The sequence below is a fragment of the Rattus rattus genome, chromosome 13, assembly GCF_011064425.1.
Source record: "Rattus rattus isolate New Zealand chromosome 13, Rrattus_CSIRO_v1, whole genome shotgun sequence".
In the NCBI taxonomy this organism is placed as follows: domain Eukaryota; kingdom Metazoa; phylum Chordata; class Mammalia; order Rodentia; family Muridae; genus Rattus; species Rattus rattus.
Window position 1 is genome coordinate 9095081 of NC_046166.1, and position 19841 is coordinate 9114921.

At 46.9% G+C, this 19841-nt stretch overlaps 2 protein-coding genes across 4 annotated transcripts in view; one reads left to right on the forward strand and one right to left on the reverse strand.

The window, feature by feature from the left end:
• Nucleotides 1-3779, forward strand: part of Arhgap22 (Rho GTPase activating protein 22) — a 156196-nt gene extending 152417 nt beyond the window's left edge. Inside the window, exons 10-11 of the mRNA XM_032919278.1 lie at nt 169-1054; nt 3198-3779. Coding sequence (XP_032775169.1) covers nt 169-1054; nt 3198-3426 — 1115 coding nt within the window. The 3' untranslated portion in view covers nt 3427-3779. The remainder of the gene's footprint in view (nt 1-168; nt 1055-3197) is intronic.
• Nucleotides 3780-11040: 7261 nt separating this feature from the next.
• Nucleotides 11041-19841, reverse strand: part of Mapk8 (mitogen-activated protein kinase 8) — a 77252-nt gene continuing 68451 nt past the window's right edge. For 2 of the 3 annotated variants that reach the window (XM_032919224.1, XM_032919223.1), the window contains exons 11-12: nt 17159-17236; nt 11041-15496 (exon numbers count right to left, since the gene is read on the reverse strand). In XM_032919224.1, the coding sequence (XP_032775115.1) occupies nt 15351-15496; nt 17159-17236 (224 nt within the window). In that variant the 3' untranslated portion in view covers nt 11041-15350. Of the gene's footprint in view, nt 15502-17158; nt 17237-19841 lie in introns of all 3 variants that reach the window. The other variant, XM_032919225.1, reaches the window with a different exon arrangement.

Genomic DNA, 19841 nt, shown 5'->3' on the forward strand with positions numbered 1-19841 from the left:
GTCCTGTCTGTGCATGATACTGTCTGGTATGATGGCTCTCATTCAGACACAGGCGAAGGTGCCCTGCAGAACAGGCCTGCTGTGCGCGAGCTGGAGTCAGCCCTGAGTGTGTTGGAGGCGTGGGCCGTGGCACTGACAGCCAACCTCTCCCTTCCTTCTGTACCCCAGGCACGTCTCTGGTTCAGCATCTGATGACTGTCCTCATCCGAAAACACGGACAGCTCTTTGCCGCGCCCTCCTTTGAAGAACCTGCTTCACCACGTGGTACTGTCCAGGGCACAGTAGAGTGGGGCTCTGAAGAGGTCACCAGAGACCACCAGGGCGAGCCTGGGAGCCCTGGCTTGCCCACACACAGGACTTCCTCTCTGGATGGGCCAGCTGCAGCAGTGCTCTCTAGAACTTCTCCGCCACGCCTTGGCAGCCAAGCCGGCCCTGCGGCCACCAGCCCTGGGAAGAGGATGCATACTTTGCCTGGCTGGAAGTCTTCTTTTCGGCAGCAAGGGTCCCGGTCAGAGAGCCCGAAGGGGGTCAGCTCATCTTTAGAGGTACCCATCATCTCCTCTGGTGGGAACTGGCTCATAAACGGGCTATCGTCTCTTCGCAGCCACCGTCGGGCCTCATCAGGGGACCGGCTTAAGGATACAGGCTCAGCACAGAGACTCTCCACCTATGATAACGTGCCACCATCCAGCCACCTTTCTAGCACTGCCAGCGTGGTCAGCACGGCATGGTCTGTAGCCTCATCCTCCCGAGAGGCCTCCATCAGCAGCTGCACTGCCTGCCGGGCCAGCAACTCTTCTGCCTGCAGCTCCTTACACACTGAATGGGCACTCGAGCCCTCTCCTCTCCCCAGCAGCAGTGAAGGCCACCCGTCCCCGGACCTGGGCCACAGCTTGGATGAGGCGTGTGTGGGCAGTGGCAGCAGTGAGCCCAATGACCCGGGAAGCCCCTCACAGGCTCATGTTCGCCGCTGCCGAGCTCTCCAGGGCCAGGTGGCCGAGCTCAGGGCGGAGCTGTGTCACCAGAGGACTGAGTACCAGAGGAGCCTGAAAAGGTAAAGAATCAAGCTTAGGCTGGCTGCAAAGCTTCAGGGGGCAGGGCTTAGAGAGCTGCAAGGGCGGGGCTTAGAAAGCTGCAAGGGGCGGAGCTCAGAGCAGTCCACCCCTAGGCTACTTTCCTTGGGAAAAAGCACTACCTTTTCTGGGGTCTGGAGTGGGTGGACCCATCAACTGGCTGGCTTCCACAAGGGTGGATGTCAGCTTGTGTGTAGATCAGGAGTGAGGAGCCAGGTGGCTCTCTGGGACGCAATGGATGGGAACGGAGCCTTGAATGACTATCAATGAGACTGGCACGGAGTGGGCTACCCAGGGGGGCTGTCCAATATGCAAACCAGCCTATCCGGGTGCCTATAGTAAGCCTAGTTACACCATTCCTTACCTACTCAGCCCTCCTTGGGAAGAACAGAGGAGCACAGTGTAGGCCTTTGAACCACTCTTAACTGACAGGGGAGGCTTGGAAGGAGAGTGTATGTGGATGGTCTCCAGCACAGGAAGGAAGGGGACCGTGGTACTGTGTCCCATCCAGTAGGCTTCTGGGAATGGGCTCTATTGGCACGCATGGCGCTCACCCATTCTGTCCCCTGTAATCCAGTCCCTGCCCTTCCAGGATCTCCCTAAGGGGATCTTTTGTTTGTGAAAAACAGATAGATGCTGTGTTAGATGCTGGGGACAGAGCCCTGTCCCAAACTCACCAGAATCCTGTGCCTGACTTGTATTTGGGGGTACCAGGATGAGACCATACACAGGCTTCATCAGAAATGCATGCCATGCTAGGAAGAAGATACAGGACAGGAGCCCTGGGGAGGGAAGGGGGCCTCCTCAGGAGAGGATAGGAGGGCCTGGGGGTGGGGGGTAGGGGAGCATGTCTCGGAGATCTGCCAGCCTTGAGCAGGGCAAGGGCTTCTGGCCTGGGTACTGCTTGGTCTTCAGGGAGCAGTGAGTGTGGAGGAGTTGAAGTGTCTCAAGGACTTTGGCTCTCTGGTTGGAAAACTCACTGGAGGGTCAGTAGGAACCAATTAGGAGGCACTAGGAGTCAGACCTGTGGGGTGCAATGGGCCACGGGGGCAACAGGTGAGGTGGGACAAACAGTTTGGCACAAGTTCTGAAGGTGGATTGGGTGGGCTTTCTAATGAGCTGAGAAGAGCTCCTCTGGCATAAAGGTCACAGTGCTGTAGGGGAAGAGCCATCCGCAGGTGCTCGTCGGAGAGAACTAGGCAAGACAGGGCATGGCTTGAGGAAGCTGTCAGGAGCTCCATGCTGCACCATTCACTTGGAGATGCTCACGATCAGGCCAGGAGCTTACTAGAAGCTTAGCATCAAGAGACAGGACTGAGTCACTCTAACGTAGTATAGACAGAGAGGGGAGGCCCAACCAAGGAGAAGCGAGTGAGACCTCGGTGCCATCCTCCCTGAGGTTCCTTCTCATGGCATGCCCACCGCTGTGGTAAAGGGAGGTCACCTTTCTCCAAGCACTGTGCTCAGTGTCTGGGAGCAGGGTTGACACCCAGTCCACAGATACCACTGTTTGCTGGTGCTTTGCTGCACGCACTGTCCCGTTGTGACTGCGGTGCTCTGGGGAGTGAAGGGGAGTCACCCCCACACTTCAGAGAATGCCGGTCCCAGTGTCATCTCTTGTCAATGCGATGGTGCTCAGACTGATATGAAGGCTTGATATTACTGGACTTGCAGAGCAATCGTGGGAAGTGACCCCAAGGAGGACATAAAGGTCAGGCAGGTATTTCCGGTGGGTTTATGTTCTTGCCAGAGCATTGCATAGAAAGCAGCAGGAGATGTGGATGCTTGGCCTCCATTCCATCACCTGCCCCTCTCGCTTGTGAAAGGTGATTCCCTCACCAGGACAGTTGACAGGAGTGGAACGACAAAAGGTGACATCTAGCAAGGGCTCAGGGATACTGCTAGTCCCAGTGCTGGGCAGGAATCCTTACAGTGGTCTTTCTGGGTCACAAACCCAAGGAAGCCTCCCTGTAGGGAGCCCCCCCCCCCACTGGCTTGCAGCAGTGGGCAAGGCTGGGAGATCCCTTCTTGCAGCCCCCTCGCCTGGGTAAGACCCAGGTCCATTCCTGCTCTGACAGTACCCCAGGAGCCAGAGTCTGAAAAGCCCTCTTCTTGGTTTTTAAGCATCGAGGAGGGCAATTCTGACCTGCGGAAGCAGATGTGTCGGTTGGAAGAGGAGCTGGACCAGGAGAAGAAGAAGTATGCCATGCTGGAGATCAAGCTTCGGAACTCGGAGCGAGCACGTGAGGACGCAGAACGCAGGAACCAGTTGCTGCAGAGGGAGATGGAGGAGTTCTTCGCCACCCTGGGAAGCTTGACTGCTGGGACCAAAGGGGCCAGAGCCCCAGAGTGAAAGGAGCGGAAGCGCACGTCCACCTATGTCTGCTCACTTTCCCTGCAGGGCTGGCCACAGGCTGCAGAGGAAGCCGGGAGCTTCAAGTTTGGGCCAGGCCACCAGCAGGGTCATCTGCCTCCAAGTGCCAGATAGAGAGGGGCCTGACGCCAGAATGGGTACTGTCAGGATCCCACATAGTCCAGGCAGGATCTGGATACTTCTCCACACATACGGGTCCCAGGAGGTGTCAGGGGCGATGGTGCCAAGATCGTGAGCATCAGCCTCTCCTCCAGGAAGAGTCAGTCCCCAGTGGCCACCTGAGAGCCAGGCCACCGCTGAGAACTTTATTAAATGTGCTCTGAAAGCATGGAGTCGGTCACCAGCCTCATTCTTCATGTCTGTGCTAGACGGAGTTTACTAGGGGATACATTTCTTGGAAGGTCGAGCATCCCCAGGGTATGGGTGAAGCTCCCTGAGGGTCTCAGCACTATTGTTGGGGAAGCCACCTCAGCAACTCCTTTAGCTCTCCCACCTCAGAGCCTCCTTGGCTACTTCTTACCCTGCAAGGCCCCCTGAGCTGCCCTCAGTAGCCTGCTCTTCTTTGCAAGGGCTTAGCTCTGCTCCAGAGGACTGGCTCTACAGGACGTCAGAGCTGGTTGGCCCTCTAGATGTCTCCCACCTTATACTGGGCCTGCCTACCTTCCAGATCTGGGAGTAAGAGTGGGTCCATAGCTTTCATGTCTACCCACTCCTTGAGACAGCTTCAGAACCTGAGTGCTTCCTACCCTACACCCCGGCCTCCAGAAAGCTCTGGTGTACTCTGGTTGCTATGCTAAGATACCTGACAAACATTTTAGGAAGCCTTCAGCTTCTGTGCATGAGAGCTGACCTGGCAATAGGGACCTGAGACGGCTGGCCACATTGTGTCCACAAGACCATAGATCTTCCTCTGGAAACGTCCTAGACAGGCTTAGAGGTGTCTCGGTGTCTGTTATGTATGTAAATCCAGTCAGGCTGACAGCAAGATTGGCCATTATACAGGCCTGGCTGGGAGAAGACTGGCCTCTCCTTTCCCCTGCTTCTCTGTTGTCACAAGGGCAGCTTCTTGTTTCCCCTTTAAGTAGTGACCTATGGTGACTGAGGGGGTGTGTGTGTGTGTGTGTGTGTGTGTGTGTGTGTGTGTGTGTGTGTGTGTGTGTGTGTTTAGGGGTATGGGGTGGTTAAGAAGTCATTGAAGTATCTCACTTTCTGGTCACCATGCAGAAAGCCCCCAATGCCTACCTGCCTGACCCAGGTACCATGTATGACAGCACCCTGGGCAGCAGAATGGCCAGAGTTACAGTGCTGTTAGGAAGCACTGGCTACCCCTCATGAAAAACAAGGTCAGCTGCCCCTAGCACCACCCTCAGTGGAAGCTGACTGGAGATTTTTACGAGGATTCCTACTGAGGACCCTCCCGCTGCGTCAGAGGTCAGGGTCAGGGTGTCTCTGGGAGTGCCAAGAGGGCAGCAGAGATGTTAGTGTATGTTATGGGGTACTGCTGAAGGCAGCCTGCATTCCTTGTATGCAGTATTCTTGTATTCTAGTGTATGTTATGGGGTACTGCTGAAGGCGCCTGCATTCCTTGCCCAAAGGTAAAACATCACCCTCCTAATTCAGAGAGGAAAGGCTAAGGTGACTTTGACTCCTCAGAACCTCTCACAAGGCACATTAAAGATTATTCCTTATTTCCTTTGTGACAGGGGGAAACAGCCCTGGGAGAAGTTAGGTGAGACCAATTTATTCACACCGCTGTGTTCCCTCAGCACAGCTGTAAAATTCTGCTGAGTTGACCTGAATCAAAAAATGCCAGCAGCTCACCAAAAGAGCTTCCAGGACCAGAGTCTCAGGAGGGTTTCACAGGCGGAGAAGGAGTCTGACCATGGCAGAGGCCAGCTGCCTGCCTGCCTGCCCTTGACAGGGAAGAGTATGCAAGCCAAGTCTGCCACCTGCTGGACGTAGGGATCTGGGCACCTATAACTTATGGGAAACGTAAAGGACGCCTCTCAGGTCTTTTCCCACTGTGAGATGCACGCTCCTGTTGAGACATGACTTCTGGTGAGAGGCACTGACCATGAGGCTCACCCGTGATCTCCCTGTGCCGGGGAACCTCTCAGCCTTTGCTTCTCTTCCCATTTGCTTACACAAGCCGTTCCAAGCCGAAAGGTTCCAGCCACAACCACACTAGAATGGCCTCTCACATCTAACAATGGATGTGACTATGAACAGGTGGGGAATGGGCTTTAAAAAAAAAATCTGGTGAACTACTCTATAAAGAGTGAGAAGAGACCATTGATAACAGCATCAAGTTAAACAGGAATGAATATTCGTGAAGTAGGATGAACTGGTAAAAGGTAATTTATGATTCCGTCCACAGGCTATTTTCAGACATGTTTTAAATTTGTTTGGGGGTTGGGGTGGAGCCCTCGGGAAGCCTGTGTGACTTTCTTGGGGAGGACATGAAACCTAGTGTAGCTTAGTAAATTTCTTGGGGTTACTTCAGGAGAATGAGTAACTGAATGTCAGCTGCATCTGGAAAAGCCCATCCAGCATGGATGACCGCCAGGAGCTCCCTGCAGGCTGGTCGGTTGTTAGTTCTGCCAGTCTCTTTTAAGCTTTTGCTACTTTTGTGACTGTGGGGTGCAGCCTTGAGACTCCTTTCTCAGCTTCCCCAGACTTTTAAGACTTAAGAGTCTTCTGACATGGTATGGGACACATACCTTTAATCCTCACACTCACGAGACAGAAGCGGTGAGTTCCAGACCAGCCAAGCCTGCAGTGAGGCACTTCTGGGTCGATGTTTCGATAGACAGGAGATACTGTACAAGAGTTCCCGAGGTCCTTTGCTATGTACTCTTGAAGGGGACTTAGGGACTCTGGTCCCTTCTCCTTTGCTCCATGGCCCATGGAGTTGGCTTTCACTATGTCCCCTACTATGCTCCCTTGTCACAGGTCTAAAGCATACTAGTTAACCAATCATGGCCAAACTATAAGCTCAAATATTTTCTCTGTAATTATCCAGAATATTTCTGTATAGTGATGCAAGTGATTCAATATTCAGTATAGTGATGCAAGCTGACCACGGCAGACTGAAAGGAATGCAGTGGTGGTGGGTAGACCCGACAGCCCAGATGGAGAGAGCCGGCAGGCAAGCTCTAACTCTTCCGACATGAACTGGCTTGATTTTAAACAAGGCGTGCATTTTTGGACATGTCACAGAGTGGGCACAAGTGGATGTAATAGTCAAGGACATTGGATGCTGGAAGGTTGGCCAGAGGCAGAAGGGGAGGAAAACGAGAGGAGGATGCTGGCACATCCTTTTACATCCTTACGTGGACGGTGCTGTGAAGCAGGTTTTTAACATTTTATTGAATCTTGGGGAATTTCAAATCATGCACCCCAGTTCCACTCACTTCCCAGCCCTTCCATATCCACCCTTATAATCTCCTCCCCAAAATAGAAAATTAAAAGTGAGAGAAGAAAAACAACAAAAATCTTGCCAACCCCTCTTGGCAATGACCCGTTCCTCTTATCAGTTTTCTGTGCACGCACTATTTCACTCCTGTCTTTCTCACAGTCCCGCATTCATTCATGGCATTGCAAGGTGTGTATCACACAGTGCATCCTTTTGCCCAAAGAGCGCTTCTTACTCATGTTCACTGCCGTGAGCCATTTAGTCTAGTTCAAGGCCTCTGGCTTCTGCTACACCATCAACACTGAACCCCCAGAGACGCTTGGCTGTCCGGCTGAGTCACGGAGATGCTGGTTCTGTAGGACTGGCTCCTTCTCAGGCTCCAGCAGTCCATAGATGGGGTAGATGCTGGTGTGGGCCAATTCCTAAGCCCTGGGTCTGGACCTGGGAGGTAACTCAGTAGGTCAGCCCAGCAACATCCCTTTGCCTCCCAGCAGAGTTTTTTAAAGGCAGCCATTAACAGGCTTGGTGGCATACTGCTGACATGAGAAAGGAGAGGAGGGCCTCTGACAGACTGCGTGGGTGTCAGCAATGGGGAGAGGAGTGGAGAGGCTGGCCTGAGGACAGGCAGGTTGGATGCACACTCCTGTCTCTGGGGTACTGGGAAAGGAGGAGGCACTCACCTTAGCATTCTGTGAAGAAGTACTTGACCAGTCCCTTCTCAGTCAGGGCTGCCCAGAGCAGGACCTGCTGACTGGCATCTGATACCCGTCTCCAGACAGTTGGGAGTTTCATTTCAGATTTGAAAAGTCACAGCCCAGTCTTGTCAGCCTTGCCAACCCTGACCTCACAAGTGCCGAGCTGCCAAGGCTGGCCCCAGTCCAGGTCTGTAGTGGCTGCAAACTGTCCTGAAGAGTTGAGACTTCCCAGTCACCTTCCCACTCCCCTCTTCAGCTGGTTTCTGGTGTCTCTTGGTCCAGGGATAGACAAGGGAAAGGAGCCAAGCAATGCGGGGCTTGGGAATGCCCAGTCTCCTGGCTCTGCTGCACTGTGAGGGTGAGTCCTGGGTCTTAGAGTCTCCTTCCAGCATATCCTACCAAAGAGAAGTAGTATTTGCTACATATCAGACTCTTCTGAGTGCAGATTTACCTCAAGATCTGGCTGCTGTTTGAACAAGAGTGTGACTGTGGCTAGCTGAACTGTTACGACCTCTACAGACGGAGCCTCTGACTGAGTTAAGAGATAGCTATTTGCCAAGGGCGCCTTATATACTACTCCACCTGTGTGGACACTGAGCCTTCAGGGACTTGTGCCTCCTTGTTTTATAAGAAAACAGAGCCAGGGAGAGGGTCAGGCCATTTACGGTTTAAGTCCATGGATTAAACAGCATTTGCATGCTAAGTGTCTACCTCCAGGCCAGGCTCTCCCTACCCAGGGTACTATGGGGCAAGAAATCAGACCACAGGCTGTCATCAACTAACACATGCTGTCTCCTTCATCGCCTGTGCAGAGTGAGGACAAAGGGAGCATGAGGGCAAAACATGCAGGTGTGATAGTTAGCATCTGTGACCCAAACATGCCTACAGAGACGAGGTGGAGACAGGAGAATCATCCCGAACCCCTCAAGCCAGCTAGCCTTGAGCATCCGGCTAAGGTGCAGAGAGATTCTGCTTCAGCAAAGAGAAGGTGAGAACTAACCCCTGAACTTTATCCTCTCACCTCCCTACACCAACTTCTTTTTTTCTGATTTTTTTTTTAAAGTGAGCAAGAATTATATAATCATGTTGCATGACTTCCCGGGGAGATATGAACACACACCCACTTATCCCAGATAGGGTACTCCCAGATCAAAGATTCAACCTCACCCAAGACCAGATCAAGGACTCAATGATCTTAACTGAGGCAATTTACAGGAGCACCGGCAACTAAGAGGCAGCTACCCCTGGATAATAAGCCCCCCTCTTCCCCACCAGTAACTGTTCTCCACCGAGGAATACTAGTCACTCCTCTTCTTAGGGTCTTGGGTTAAAGCTGCAGTGATTTACAGATGGCAAAGGCTACGCCGTTTCTGGAGGATAGATCTCTGTAAGAGGTGATAGAGGCTTACAGGGGCCTCTAGGCAAAGCACACTCAGGATAGGACAGTATACAATGGGGATGGACTGGCTGACAGATGGGCTGGTGACACAACAAAGTACCACAACACTGCACTCTGCAATCCTTCATGAAAATGTAAATCAAAGAACTGGACTTTGGAAGGTAATCTCGAGGTCTCTCTCTCAAGGGATTCTTACCAACCTTATGCAGTTTGAGACTGGGGCACAGAGAAGGTAGCAGAATTGTTCTGGAGCACACAAAATGCTTTCTCTTAGCACCAGCATTTCCCTCCCACACAACTCCCATTTTCTCCAGGTTACACTGCCTTACATAAGAACACATCCAACCAGCAGACACCTGGAGAGTTCCCCATACTCGGTGACACAGAAACACAGCACATTTCGATGTGCCCACCTTGGTTCTGCCCGGGAGCACAAGCATGCTGGCTTCTCCGTTTTGGGCCATTATGATCTGCATGTTTCTTTCCATTTCTTGGCCAGTTTTCACAAGTACTTTTCACCACCCACCACGCCTCTACTTGTCCAGATAACTTAGGTGTTCTCATGCATGTTACGGGGAAGCTTCTTTTTCTTCCATTCACAAAGTGATAGAAAAATGCTATGGGGCCATGATAAGTAGGGGTCAGAGGCTTCATGCAGACAGAGAAAGCTGAAGAAATCAGCAGTAACGAGGACGGAAGTCAACTGTCGTCCTATTCTTCCTAAGACACGCCCTCTGCCATAGATCCTGCAAAAAGGGTGAGGTACAGATTCTAAGATGCACTGGGTACAGACCCACTGTAGTTACTGTTCCTCAGAAGTGCAGGGCCCACAACACTGTCCAGCTCCTCATGCTCGCTAAGCATGGCAACATGCTTCAAGTGAGCGCCCCCCCCCCCTCAACAAGGCAGCTGGCTTCCACGCCTGTTCGCACTGCTGGCCTAACTGCATTTGTTCTCACCACAGTAACCCTAAGGTAAAGTCTCATCATCTACATTCTACAATGGGTTCTGACTACAGAGCGGCAGTCCTCAACAGTAAGTCTTTTCACCTTCCTGTACAATCAATACCCCTTCCTTTCACAGACCCTGCCTGTTCCCTTCAGTGGAGTCTTGGTTCTCCATATACTTTTGTTTTCTGTTTTTGTGGATTCCTCTCATTCCATTTCCCAGCAGAGTCACTACAGTACGTTTTCGTTAACTGACAAAATAAAACTTGTGCTGGAAACCTAACATTTTCAAACCATGTATGAAGTTATTTTATTTTTCAATGAAGTTCAACTACTGGTATATAAACTTATGTAGCTTAAAAAAAAATTAACCTAAAATCAGTATAAGTAAATCACCTTCATTCAGGTTTGACAGATTTTAAAAGAAAAAAATACTTTTAAAAAATGCAATGCCTATATTAGCCAAACAAGGAACTCCACTTTATGACTGAGTGGAAACCTTGATCACTCAACTAAAAATAAGCTTGAAGCTAACATTCTGTTGTCAACCTCAGCTACTTGCCTCCCTACCTAATGACAGTGACAGGACAGCATGCACCAGCTCAGCAATGTCATGGCTGCCCAGGCAGCAGGTACAGGAGTGAGTGTATGCACAGGCAGGGGAAGGTGGCATGGGCACAAAGGCTGGGTGGGCAGGAGGCAGGCAAGATGGAGGAACGCCATCCTATCAGCTGGGTTAGCACTCAGAGAGGGACCCTGTACACCTTCATGCAGCTCAGCGCTGAGGACCTCTGGACAGACAGAGGCTCCGTGTTCAAACCTCCTGCTTTCTCTGACAGACTCAGGTATGATACTGATTTTTGCCAAGGGGCCATCATAGCTGCTGTCTCATGCAGTTACTAGGTCCAAGGGCATTGAAGCAAAGTTTCTTTCTTAAAGTTCCTCTAGTGATTTCAAACACAGGAACAGCAAGCCTAGATCAAGCCACACACCAGCAGTGAAAACTGGGATGACAATGTGTGTAAACTGCAAGCCTAAGACACCTGCCCTAATAATAACCTTACCTCAATCCACAGGAAACCCTAAAACCACCAGGAAAAACACAACTTTGTTTTGCGTTCAATGAAGAACTCTTACTTTCATACCACTTTTTCTTTTTTATTTAAAATATTATAACCAATTGACATACTAGATAACACTGTTTACATCCAGTGGTGCATGTTTAATGACTAGGGCATGAACGAGTAAACCACAATAATGATCTCAGCATTCCCTACAAAGTGCCCCATTTTGTTTTGTCTAGAGAGGAGAGAGGAGAGCACAGGGAAGAGGAGGGAGGAAGAAGGAATGACACATACAGGGAGAGAGAAAAAAATCTAATTATTATCCTATGTTTTGAGGTTTAAAACCTCATTAACAGGGTAAAACGTAATGAGAAAATAGACGTCACAGCCCAGGCAGACAGCTACTTCAGTTTAACTTCATCATTCGGCTATAAGATTAACAGCTTCTCAAAAATATACCAAATATTGGGCCTACAAAAGTAATTTATTTCTTCGTAAAATTTACTAAGATTTCCTCCTTTTGTAAAATGTAAAGCGTGGACTGATATCTTGAGCAGGTTTCTTACAAAACAGTGATGATGTCAATAAGCATATGCAGCACAATTCCCCAGACGCAGTGGAAGACTACACGGGACTGTCTCTTACTGATGCAAGGCTTGCACTTCACACACTTACTGTATTTTGTCAACAGTGGCTATAAAGTATTCAACGCACATTTAAAACTTACACTCAGTAAAGGTCTAACAGTAAGGGCAACAGCTTACTTGGGAAAGCATAGAAAATCAGTGTGAGGTAGTTCAATTAAAAACCTAGTCTAATTTTAAGTCATTGTGAGAATAGGACATTGTGCAAAACTAATCCACAGGTTCTCAGGAGTTTCAGTAACGAAGAGAATCGAAACCAGAAGTGCCCAGAAAGTTGCTTGCTAGACTCCCCTTAAGAGCACTCTGCCTAAGAGCAGTTACTTTGAAATTAACTTGGACACAAGTTTTCCTATCTTACCCCAAACCACACATTTCTGCTTCAATGCCCTTTATCTCTTTCATCTTTTGTGCGATTAAGACAAATGTGCTTCCTGTGGTTTACAGGAAGCACCCAAGAGATCAGTAAAACACGATGCACACTAGAATGCAACAGGCCACAAGGCAATGCTGAAGAGGGCTACGGGTGAGAGACGGTGCTGGGTATCTACTCACTGGTAAGAATTACTGGGGTCATGGGGCATCATGCATCCACTCTACACTAATGTGTGACTAATGAACAACACTCACAAACTACAACAGGATTTCTGAAAATATACTATGTTGTTTTTCTTTTAAGTCTCAAAATGCTGTGCAGGCTAGCGCTTAGGCAGCACTGATGGCTGTCTTCGTGTGTGGGTGTGTGGCAGAAACTGACCAATGATGTAAACCAAGTCCTACTGTGACTCAGGAAGCAGCTTCCCTGGCCTACTGCTCATCCTGTCCTGTCAGTGTCCTTTCCACTTCCAAGTCTTAGGGTGACAAAGTGAGATGAGCTCAGAACTGAGGGACACAGGTGACAGGCAGGCTGCTGCTCTGTACACAATTGAGCTTCTCTGTACTGGCGGGGCTACTGCTTCTCTTCCAAGCCAGGTGTGAGCGCACTGGGCCGTTGTTTCTGGTGTGTACTCTTCTGAGATCTGGCAATCAGCAGCATGGCGTGACACAGTAAAGACCGCTTAGCAAAGAGAATCGAAGACTGAGATGCTCTATTTGTAACAAAGCAATCCCAACAACATGGCCATCTTACGGATGACCACTACATATTAGTGGGTACGAGAACTGGAACCAGGAAGACATGTAGAAAGAATAAGGCTCTCTTTCCTAAACCATGAAGTGGAATGCTAATTCTAAGTGAAACAACTTTCAGACAGTAAGACAATGGGCATCTTAAATACATATAATTGAAAAGTCAAATGATAGGGTGGTTTAACAAGTACTGAGAGACAGAAATGTTATTTGTAATTCCTTAAAAAAATACTTAAGATGCTTTAAGACTCTTAAAAAGTACCAGCAGGGTTTATGTTAACAGATATAAACAAAGGTGTGTGTGTGTGTGTGTGTGTGTGTGTGTGTGTGTGTGTGTGTGTGTGTACGTACAGTGGATCTTAAAAAGCTGGACCACGTGTTTAACAAACAGACCTTGCTTTTAGGGTATAATTTTGTTAAGTATTTCAGCTTACATTAAGCACTGAAAGCTTGTTTTCTTTTAATTCAACTGAAACACGAAGGCTGGCAAGTGGGAGCTGGCAATTACAATAAATGATACAATCAGAACAACTGGTATTCCTTACTTAACCGAAATCTGAACCAAGAAAGACGGCTTCTCAGCGATCAAGTACAAAACACCAAAAACTAACTAAAGCATGTCAGCTGTTAAGTGCAATAGTGACACATTTTATCATAGGGAAAACAAAACCAGTTAGTTGTAAAACTAGTATAAAATAAGAACACACTCATGCTCTGATCTCTGCTAAAATCCTGACTCCAACTATCTATTTCTATAACCCAAGAGGCACGACAGTCTCAAATTCACACTTGTCTAACAAAATTAATGCACCATGTTGTACATATAGAAAAGGAATCACTAAAAGGTGAGAGGCTAGAAATCATTATAAACTAACTTGCTATATTTCAAAGTATATAAAAAAGGTAATTAATGTATCTTAGTCTTAAGTATTGCACATAAACAATGACTTAAAATACTCTATTTAAAAGTAATTCTACACTAAATATTAAAAAAAAATCCTCCCCAAACAAAAGAGAACCAAAACAAAGAAACGAAAACCTGCTAAGCAACCTTCCGTTAGTCTAGGCTGGGCCTGCTCTTACTGCTGTTGGCTGGAAGCTCCAAGAGGCTCCTTCCTACAACCCTGCAGCTCATACAGCATGCATTTCCCAGTTCATTCCATGAAACCCCTCTTACTCCAGATAACACCAAAGGTGCCTGGGTATTGCAGACAGCATTTCAGACATAACGAGGCCTTGATGACATTTTACTTAGGAAAGGTTCAGTTACAGAGAAGGATTCTGCAGATATAAAATGTAAACAGTGAACACACACTTGTCAGGAGCAGCACCATTCTTACACTACTCAACGTCCACACTGGAAATCAGACATAAAACAAAGCAAAGACTCAGATTAAAGAGCCACCACTATGCCCGCTCTGCTCACTGTGAAGAAACAGTCCTTAGAAAATGACATCCTACATATGGCTGTGTGCTACTATTTTCAGATGAACGGTATATTGCTCATTTAAATGTCACCTACACAAGTTTAAGTAGGCTTTGGGACCTCCTGACAGCTAGTAGAAACAGGATTATGCTACAGGTAGAATCAAATGGCCAGAAACACCGCCAACTGGTGCTCAACAGACTGACCTGCTAAGTGAGCAGGATTTGGGAAAGGTCCAGCGCCCAGGAACTGAACAAATGGGAAAGTTCAGGCTCTTGGACCAATGCCAGGACCTACAGGCTGAGGAGATACCTCAGTGTATACAGAAGCAGGCTCAGCGCTAGTACAGGGGAAGCGTCTGCTGAGCTCCACTGAAATGTAGATTCATGAAGGATCCTCTTGACTTTGTGTGATCAAAAGCTTCAAGCATGCCACAAGTGTTTAGAATATGCCACATTTCTTAATTTAAGTTTTGTTAGGTTGGTGTAGGGAGACTCAAATGTAGAAGGAGGTGCCCAGCATCTTTAAAGACATGCTCTGTTACTCTGTCATTTAGATAACAGGGTGTCTGCTAAAATTTAGGTAAGGTTGCCTACCAATTGTTTTAACTAAGATGGGATTGGCAAGAGGCAAATATTGGAGGTTTCTTGACACGTTCATCATTTACAGTAGTTATTCCTGAATATAACTGGCTACAGGTTATTTTCCCTTACTCCTCTGGGGTTATTTCATTGATAAGCACATAACCCTGAAGGATAGCATCATGAACAAATATCTGAAATAAATTCTAATAAAAAAACTTATAAACATCTTAAATAATTCATGATATATGCAAGTCACCACATAATAGTTGCTTTGATAAACAAAAATCTTACAAATTCAGTAAAAAAATCAGCAGCATAAGATAAAGCAAATATGCAAAATTTAAACCATGATAAAATAATTAGGTTTACATTATACAGTTAATTACAGCAAAAATACAATACAGTTTTGTTGCTGTTTAAAAACACAACTTAGGTTTTAAATTACAACACTCGAAATTAAAAAAAATAAACTACTTTACTACAAAATGAATTCTACATTTTCTGAAAAATCACTCAAAAATATGACCACTGAATTGTTTTTAAAGCAGTTCTATCAATGACTAACCAATTCCCCATCCCTCCCACCCACCCAAGGCCCAAGTAGTCATCTACAGCAGCCCAGAGGTCCAGCTGATGCTTCTAGACTGCTGTCTGTATCCGAGGCCAGAGTCGGATCTGTGGACATTGAAGACATGTCATTGACAGACGGCGAAGACGACGGATGCTGAGAGCCATTGATCACTGCTGCACCTGTGCTATGAGAAACAAAACAGCAAACCAGTTGCAGAGAGAGTTGCAGACCGGGTGGGGGCTGTGTACTATGCTGCCTTCCTCCATTGTCAACGTACTTCTTTCCTGGGTTTATGGGCTGAATCGTACTGAACCGAAGACGAATGTTCTCTTGTGTACAAAAGCTATGAGAGGAGAACTATGAAAATGTCTAGAAACCTATACTTGTTTTCTATCCATAATGCATTTTTTTAAATTTATTTATTTTATGTAGGTCAGTATACCATTGCTCTCTTCAGACACACCAGAAGAGGGCATCAGATCTCATTACAGATGGTTGTGAGCCACCATGTGGTTGCTGGGGATTGAACTCAGGACCTCTGGAAGAGCAGTCGGGGCTCTTAACCACTGAGCCATCTCTCCAGCCCCATAATGCATTTTTAATTTAAGACAAGAAGTTAAAAACCAAGTAACATGAAATGGCCCTACAGCAAGATCTGTAAATGGGTCTCAGGGTGTGTTCCCAAAGAGTTGAGAGTACACACAAAACTGTTTGTTAGGGAGACGATCTCTAAGACCTCAGTGACTAAAAAAAGTCTGAGAACTAAAATACTATAGAAAATTACTTTTGATAGTCTCAAAAAACACAATGTCCAAGTGACACTCCTGGTTCATCTTTCAAAGCAGAGGCCAACACAAAAGAACAGCATTTGATCAGTGAGGGACCTGGTACATCAAATGCCCCAGTCTACGAGAGATTGACTTGTCAGGGTAACCGGAACAGCCTGGTGAGGTAAAATCAGGCATACTTTGATCCCAGTGAACACCAGGCAAATACAAAACTAGACTTACTACACAAAGGGAAGAACGAATGCTTTTCTCTGCTAAAAAGCAGTATCCAACAAGCATTTCTTTCATTCAAAAAAAAAAAAAAAAAAGAAAGAAAAAGAAAAACCTCAAAAAACAGGAATACCTTATGGAGAGACAGAAATTCTTTTAAGGAGGCTTCATTCAGGGGGAGGATAATGTCATGATAAGCATCTCAACAAGAGGTAGCAACTTTCAAGCTATAAGCTTACTAAGTAAGGGTCATTTACATGAATGTAAGTTCCCAGAAACACATTTACAGAATAAAAACAGTGTGTAGTATTCAGGGCCCCAAGATGCTGAAAGCGAAGTAGGTAGGAACTCTGCTGACGCACTCCTCAGGCTCTGGGATCATCCCCACTCTGTGTGGCGATGAGCAGAACACTGAGAGGCAACAGGTCCTCAGGAGCTTGTGTTCAAGTGTGACTAACGTACCCCAAAGGGAACATCAGAACGTGATGGTACCTGGAGCAAATTCAGCAAATTTTGTGGTGAAGCTTTAATCTATTCCAACTGAAGACTTTTCAAAGCCAGGCATAAAGAGCTCTAAGGATTTTCTTCTTTAAAGACATGGCTGTACAACTTGCAGGACAAGAGACAACAGCAAGTGTACCAGGGCAACGCTGTGCCGCTGCTTTCAAAGTTAACCATCCAACTGCATGAGCATGGGACGGACACAGCCCCAACTGCATGAGCAAGGGACGGACACAGCTCCAACTGCATGAGCATGGGAGAACTGCAGCCCCCAGGTCCCTGAAGACTAACACAAGGATAAAGTACCATCACATCCACAACCAGGTTTATATTGTAACCAACCTAAAGGAGACGGCTGCCCTCTTATGACGCCATTCTTAGTTCGTTCCTCCAAATCCATGACCTCCTTGTATATCAGTTCTGAAAAAGAGGAGGAAGAGTGACTCACAGGTATGTATACTTAAGTCATCGCTTACGTATCTGTTAGGTGCATCTACCTGGGTTCCGGCAATAATAGTAATGGTCAAGTGTCAGCTTCAGAGGTGTTAGCAATTAATCCAGTGATCGTCAATTACAGACTATGCTGACAGAGAGCTAAGCTCTCTGCTCTAACTGTCCGGACTGGTTAAAGGGCAGCTGTTGTCAGAAGCCAGCCCCTGCCTTCAGTTTATCAGCCACACAGCACTCTGCCTTACAGATGCTTATCTACTTGTCAAGGTGAGGGCTGAGGTCCATGCTTATCCTCCTACTTCCTGGGCCCTGTCCTTATACAACAAGGTTGTAATTACAAAGATTTGTAACCAAAGCAGCATCTACAATTAGAATGGGACAGAAGGGCATTTTTACTGAAAGAAAAGCAGCAGCAACTTCAGCAACTTCCAAGTAGCCTAGAGCAGGTATGAGCATCAACACCCCTTCCTAAGATTCCCATACTCCTGAGTGTGGGGTCAGTAACAGATCACTGCTGGACAGATTTGACTGAGAAAAGACACTGCACTGTGTCCCCGCACCCTGCTCTATGTGATTCTATGGTACCATTACCTATCATCTTTGAAAAATTACATAAAAGTGATTCTGTGAAAAAACATAAAGAACTCTAAAATGCTTGTATAATTCCTGAAGTTACAGTTTTTTATTTGTTTGTTTTGTTTTTTAATAAAGAACCCCTTGCTGGAGACCAGGCACAGATGACACATACCTATAATCCTAATACTTGGGAGACCGAGGCCGGAAGATCACAAGTTTGATGCTAGTCTGGGCCACACATATGCACATACTTTTATTTCAATATTCTTACAAACATTAAAAGCATTATAAAAAAGCTGAATACGCAACCAATCGATCAAGCACCTAACTGATAGATAGGGATTTCTTTTTCAACTCAACAGAAAATTATCAAAAAAGCAAAAGCAAAAACAAGTGGACAATAAATGTATGAAAAAATAATCGCCATTCCATGTCATGGCAGGGATACACGAAAGCAGTACTGAGATTCTATCCAACATCAATCGAAATGGCTACCATCTATCAAGAAAGCCAGTAGTAACAAATGCTGGCAAAGATATTGGGGGAAAACAAGGAACCGTCATTCATATTAGAATACAAATGTAAATTATAATAGCCACTATAGAAATTACTGGTTCCTCAAAAAACTAAAAAGCAGAATTCCACTACAGGCATCTCAGGCGACAGCAGCAGAAATATGTGCACACCTATCCTTCCTGAGGTACAATCCACCACAGACACCATCAGCACAACTGAGGTACAATCCACCACAGACACCATCAGCACAACTGAGGTACAATCCACCACAGACACCATCAGCACAACTGAGGTACAATCCACCACAGACACCATCAGCACAACTGAGGTACAATCCACCACAGACACCATCAGCACAACTGAGGTACAATCCACCACAGACACCATCAGCACAACTGAGGTACAATCCACCACAGACACCATCAGCATAACTGAGGTACAATCCACCACAGACACCATCAGCACAACTGAGGTACAATCCACAGCAGCGGTAGACACTATCAGCACAACTGAGGTACGATCCACAGCAGCGGTAGACACCATCAGCACAGATGGCCATCAGTAAAAAAAAGTGCATGAAGAAAGGGGATGAGATGGGGTGCGGTGGCACAGGTCTTTAATCCCAGTACTCTAGAGGCAGGCAGTTCTGGGGAAGTCTGACATTCGTCTGAACTACATAGGGAGTTCCAGGCCAGGTAGAGCTAGGTTTTTGAGTTCCTGTCTCCAAAAACAACAAAAAAAGTGGGTTGTATTTATGCAAATTAGTTTTAGCCAGCCATAAAGTAGAATGAAATGTCATTTGCTAGAAAATGGATAGAACTGAAGGTTATCAAGTAAGTAAAATAAATTTGAGTCAGAAAGATAAATATCGCATGTATTCTTTCCTACGTGGCACCTGGGTTTGACAATATAAATATACACGGCACAAACACATACAGGGACTGACTAGGGGGAGAAAAGAGACCAGAGAGAAAATAAGGAGGACATGAGAGTAATAGGAGGTTGACATGGACAAGGTAGAGTGATGCACACACCTGGAGGTGTTACAGTGAAACCAGTTACACTGTACACTGAAATAATAAAAACGAAAAAGTGTATTTATGCATAACCATATTAATAGAGAAAAAAACTAGATCTGATATTCAAAGATGATAAATTAAGCCACTCTGCTGGCTACAGTGGGGGTGGACTGGATTAGTACTCTTGTGTCATGCTGATAGAAGCAGAAATTATACTTTAATAAAAAATCAGGAAGTAACAAAAATTTAACATTTGGTCTAACATATAACCTTTTCGGACTACTCTCTCAGTTAAATTCAAGTATGTGCACATAAACAGATGGCCACAGTGTCAAGACTGTGTGAAGGTCACCCTCAGTGCTTCTCACAAGGGATCTGGACAGACTGAGACACAAGCTTCCCTACAGCTCACCACTTGCCAGCTGTTAGAGTGCGAAGGCAGCTGTGGACCAACAGGGTCTGTC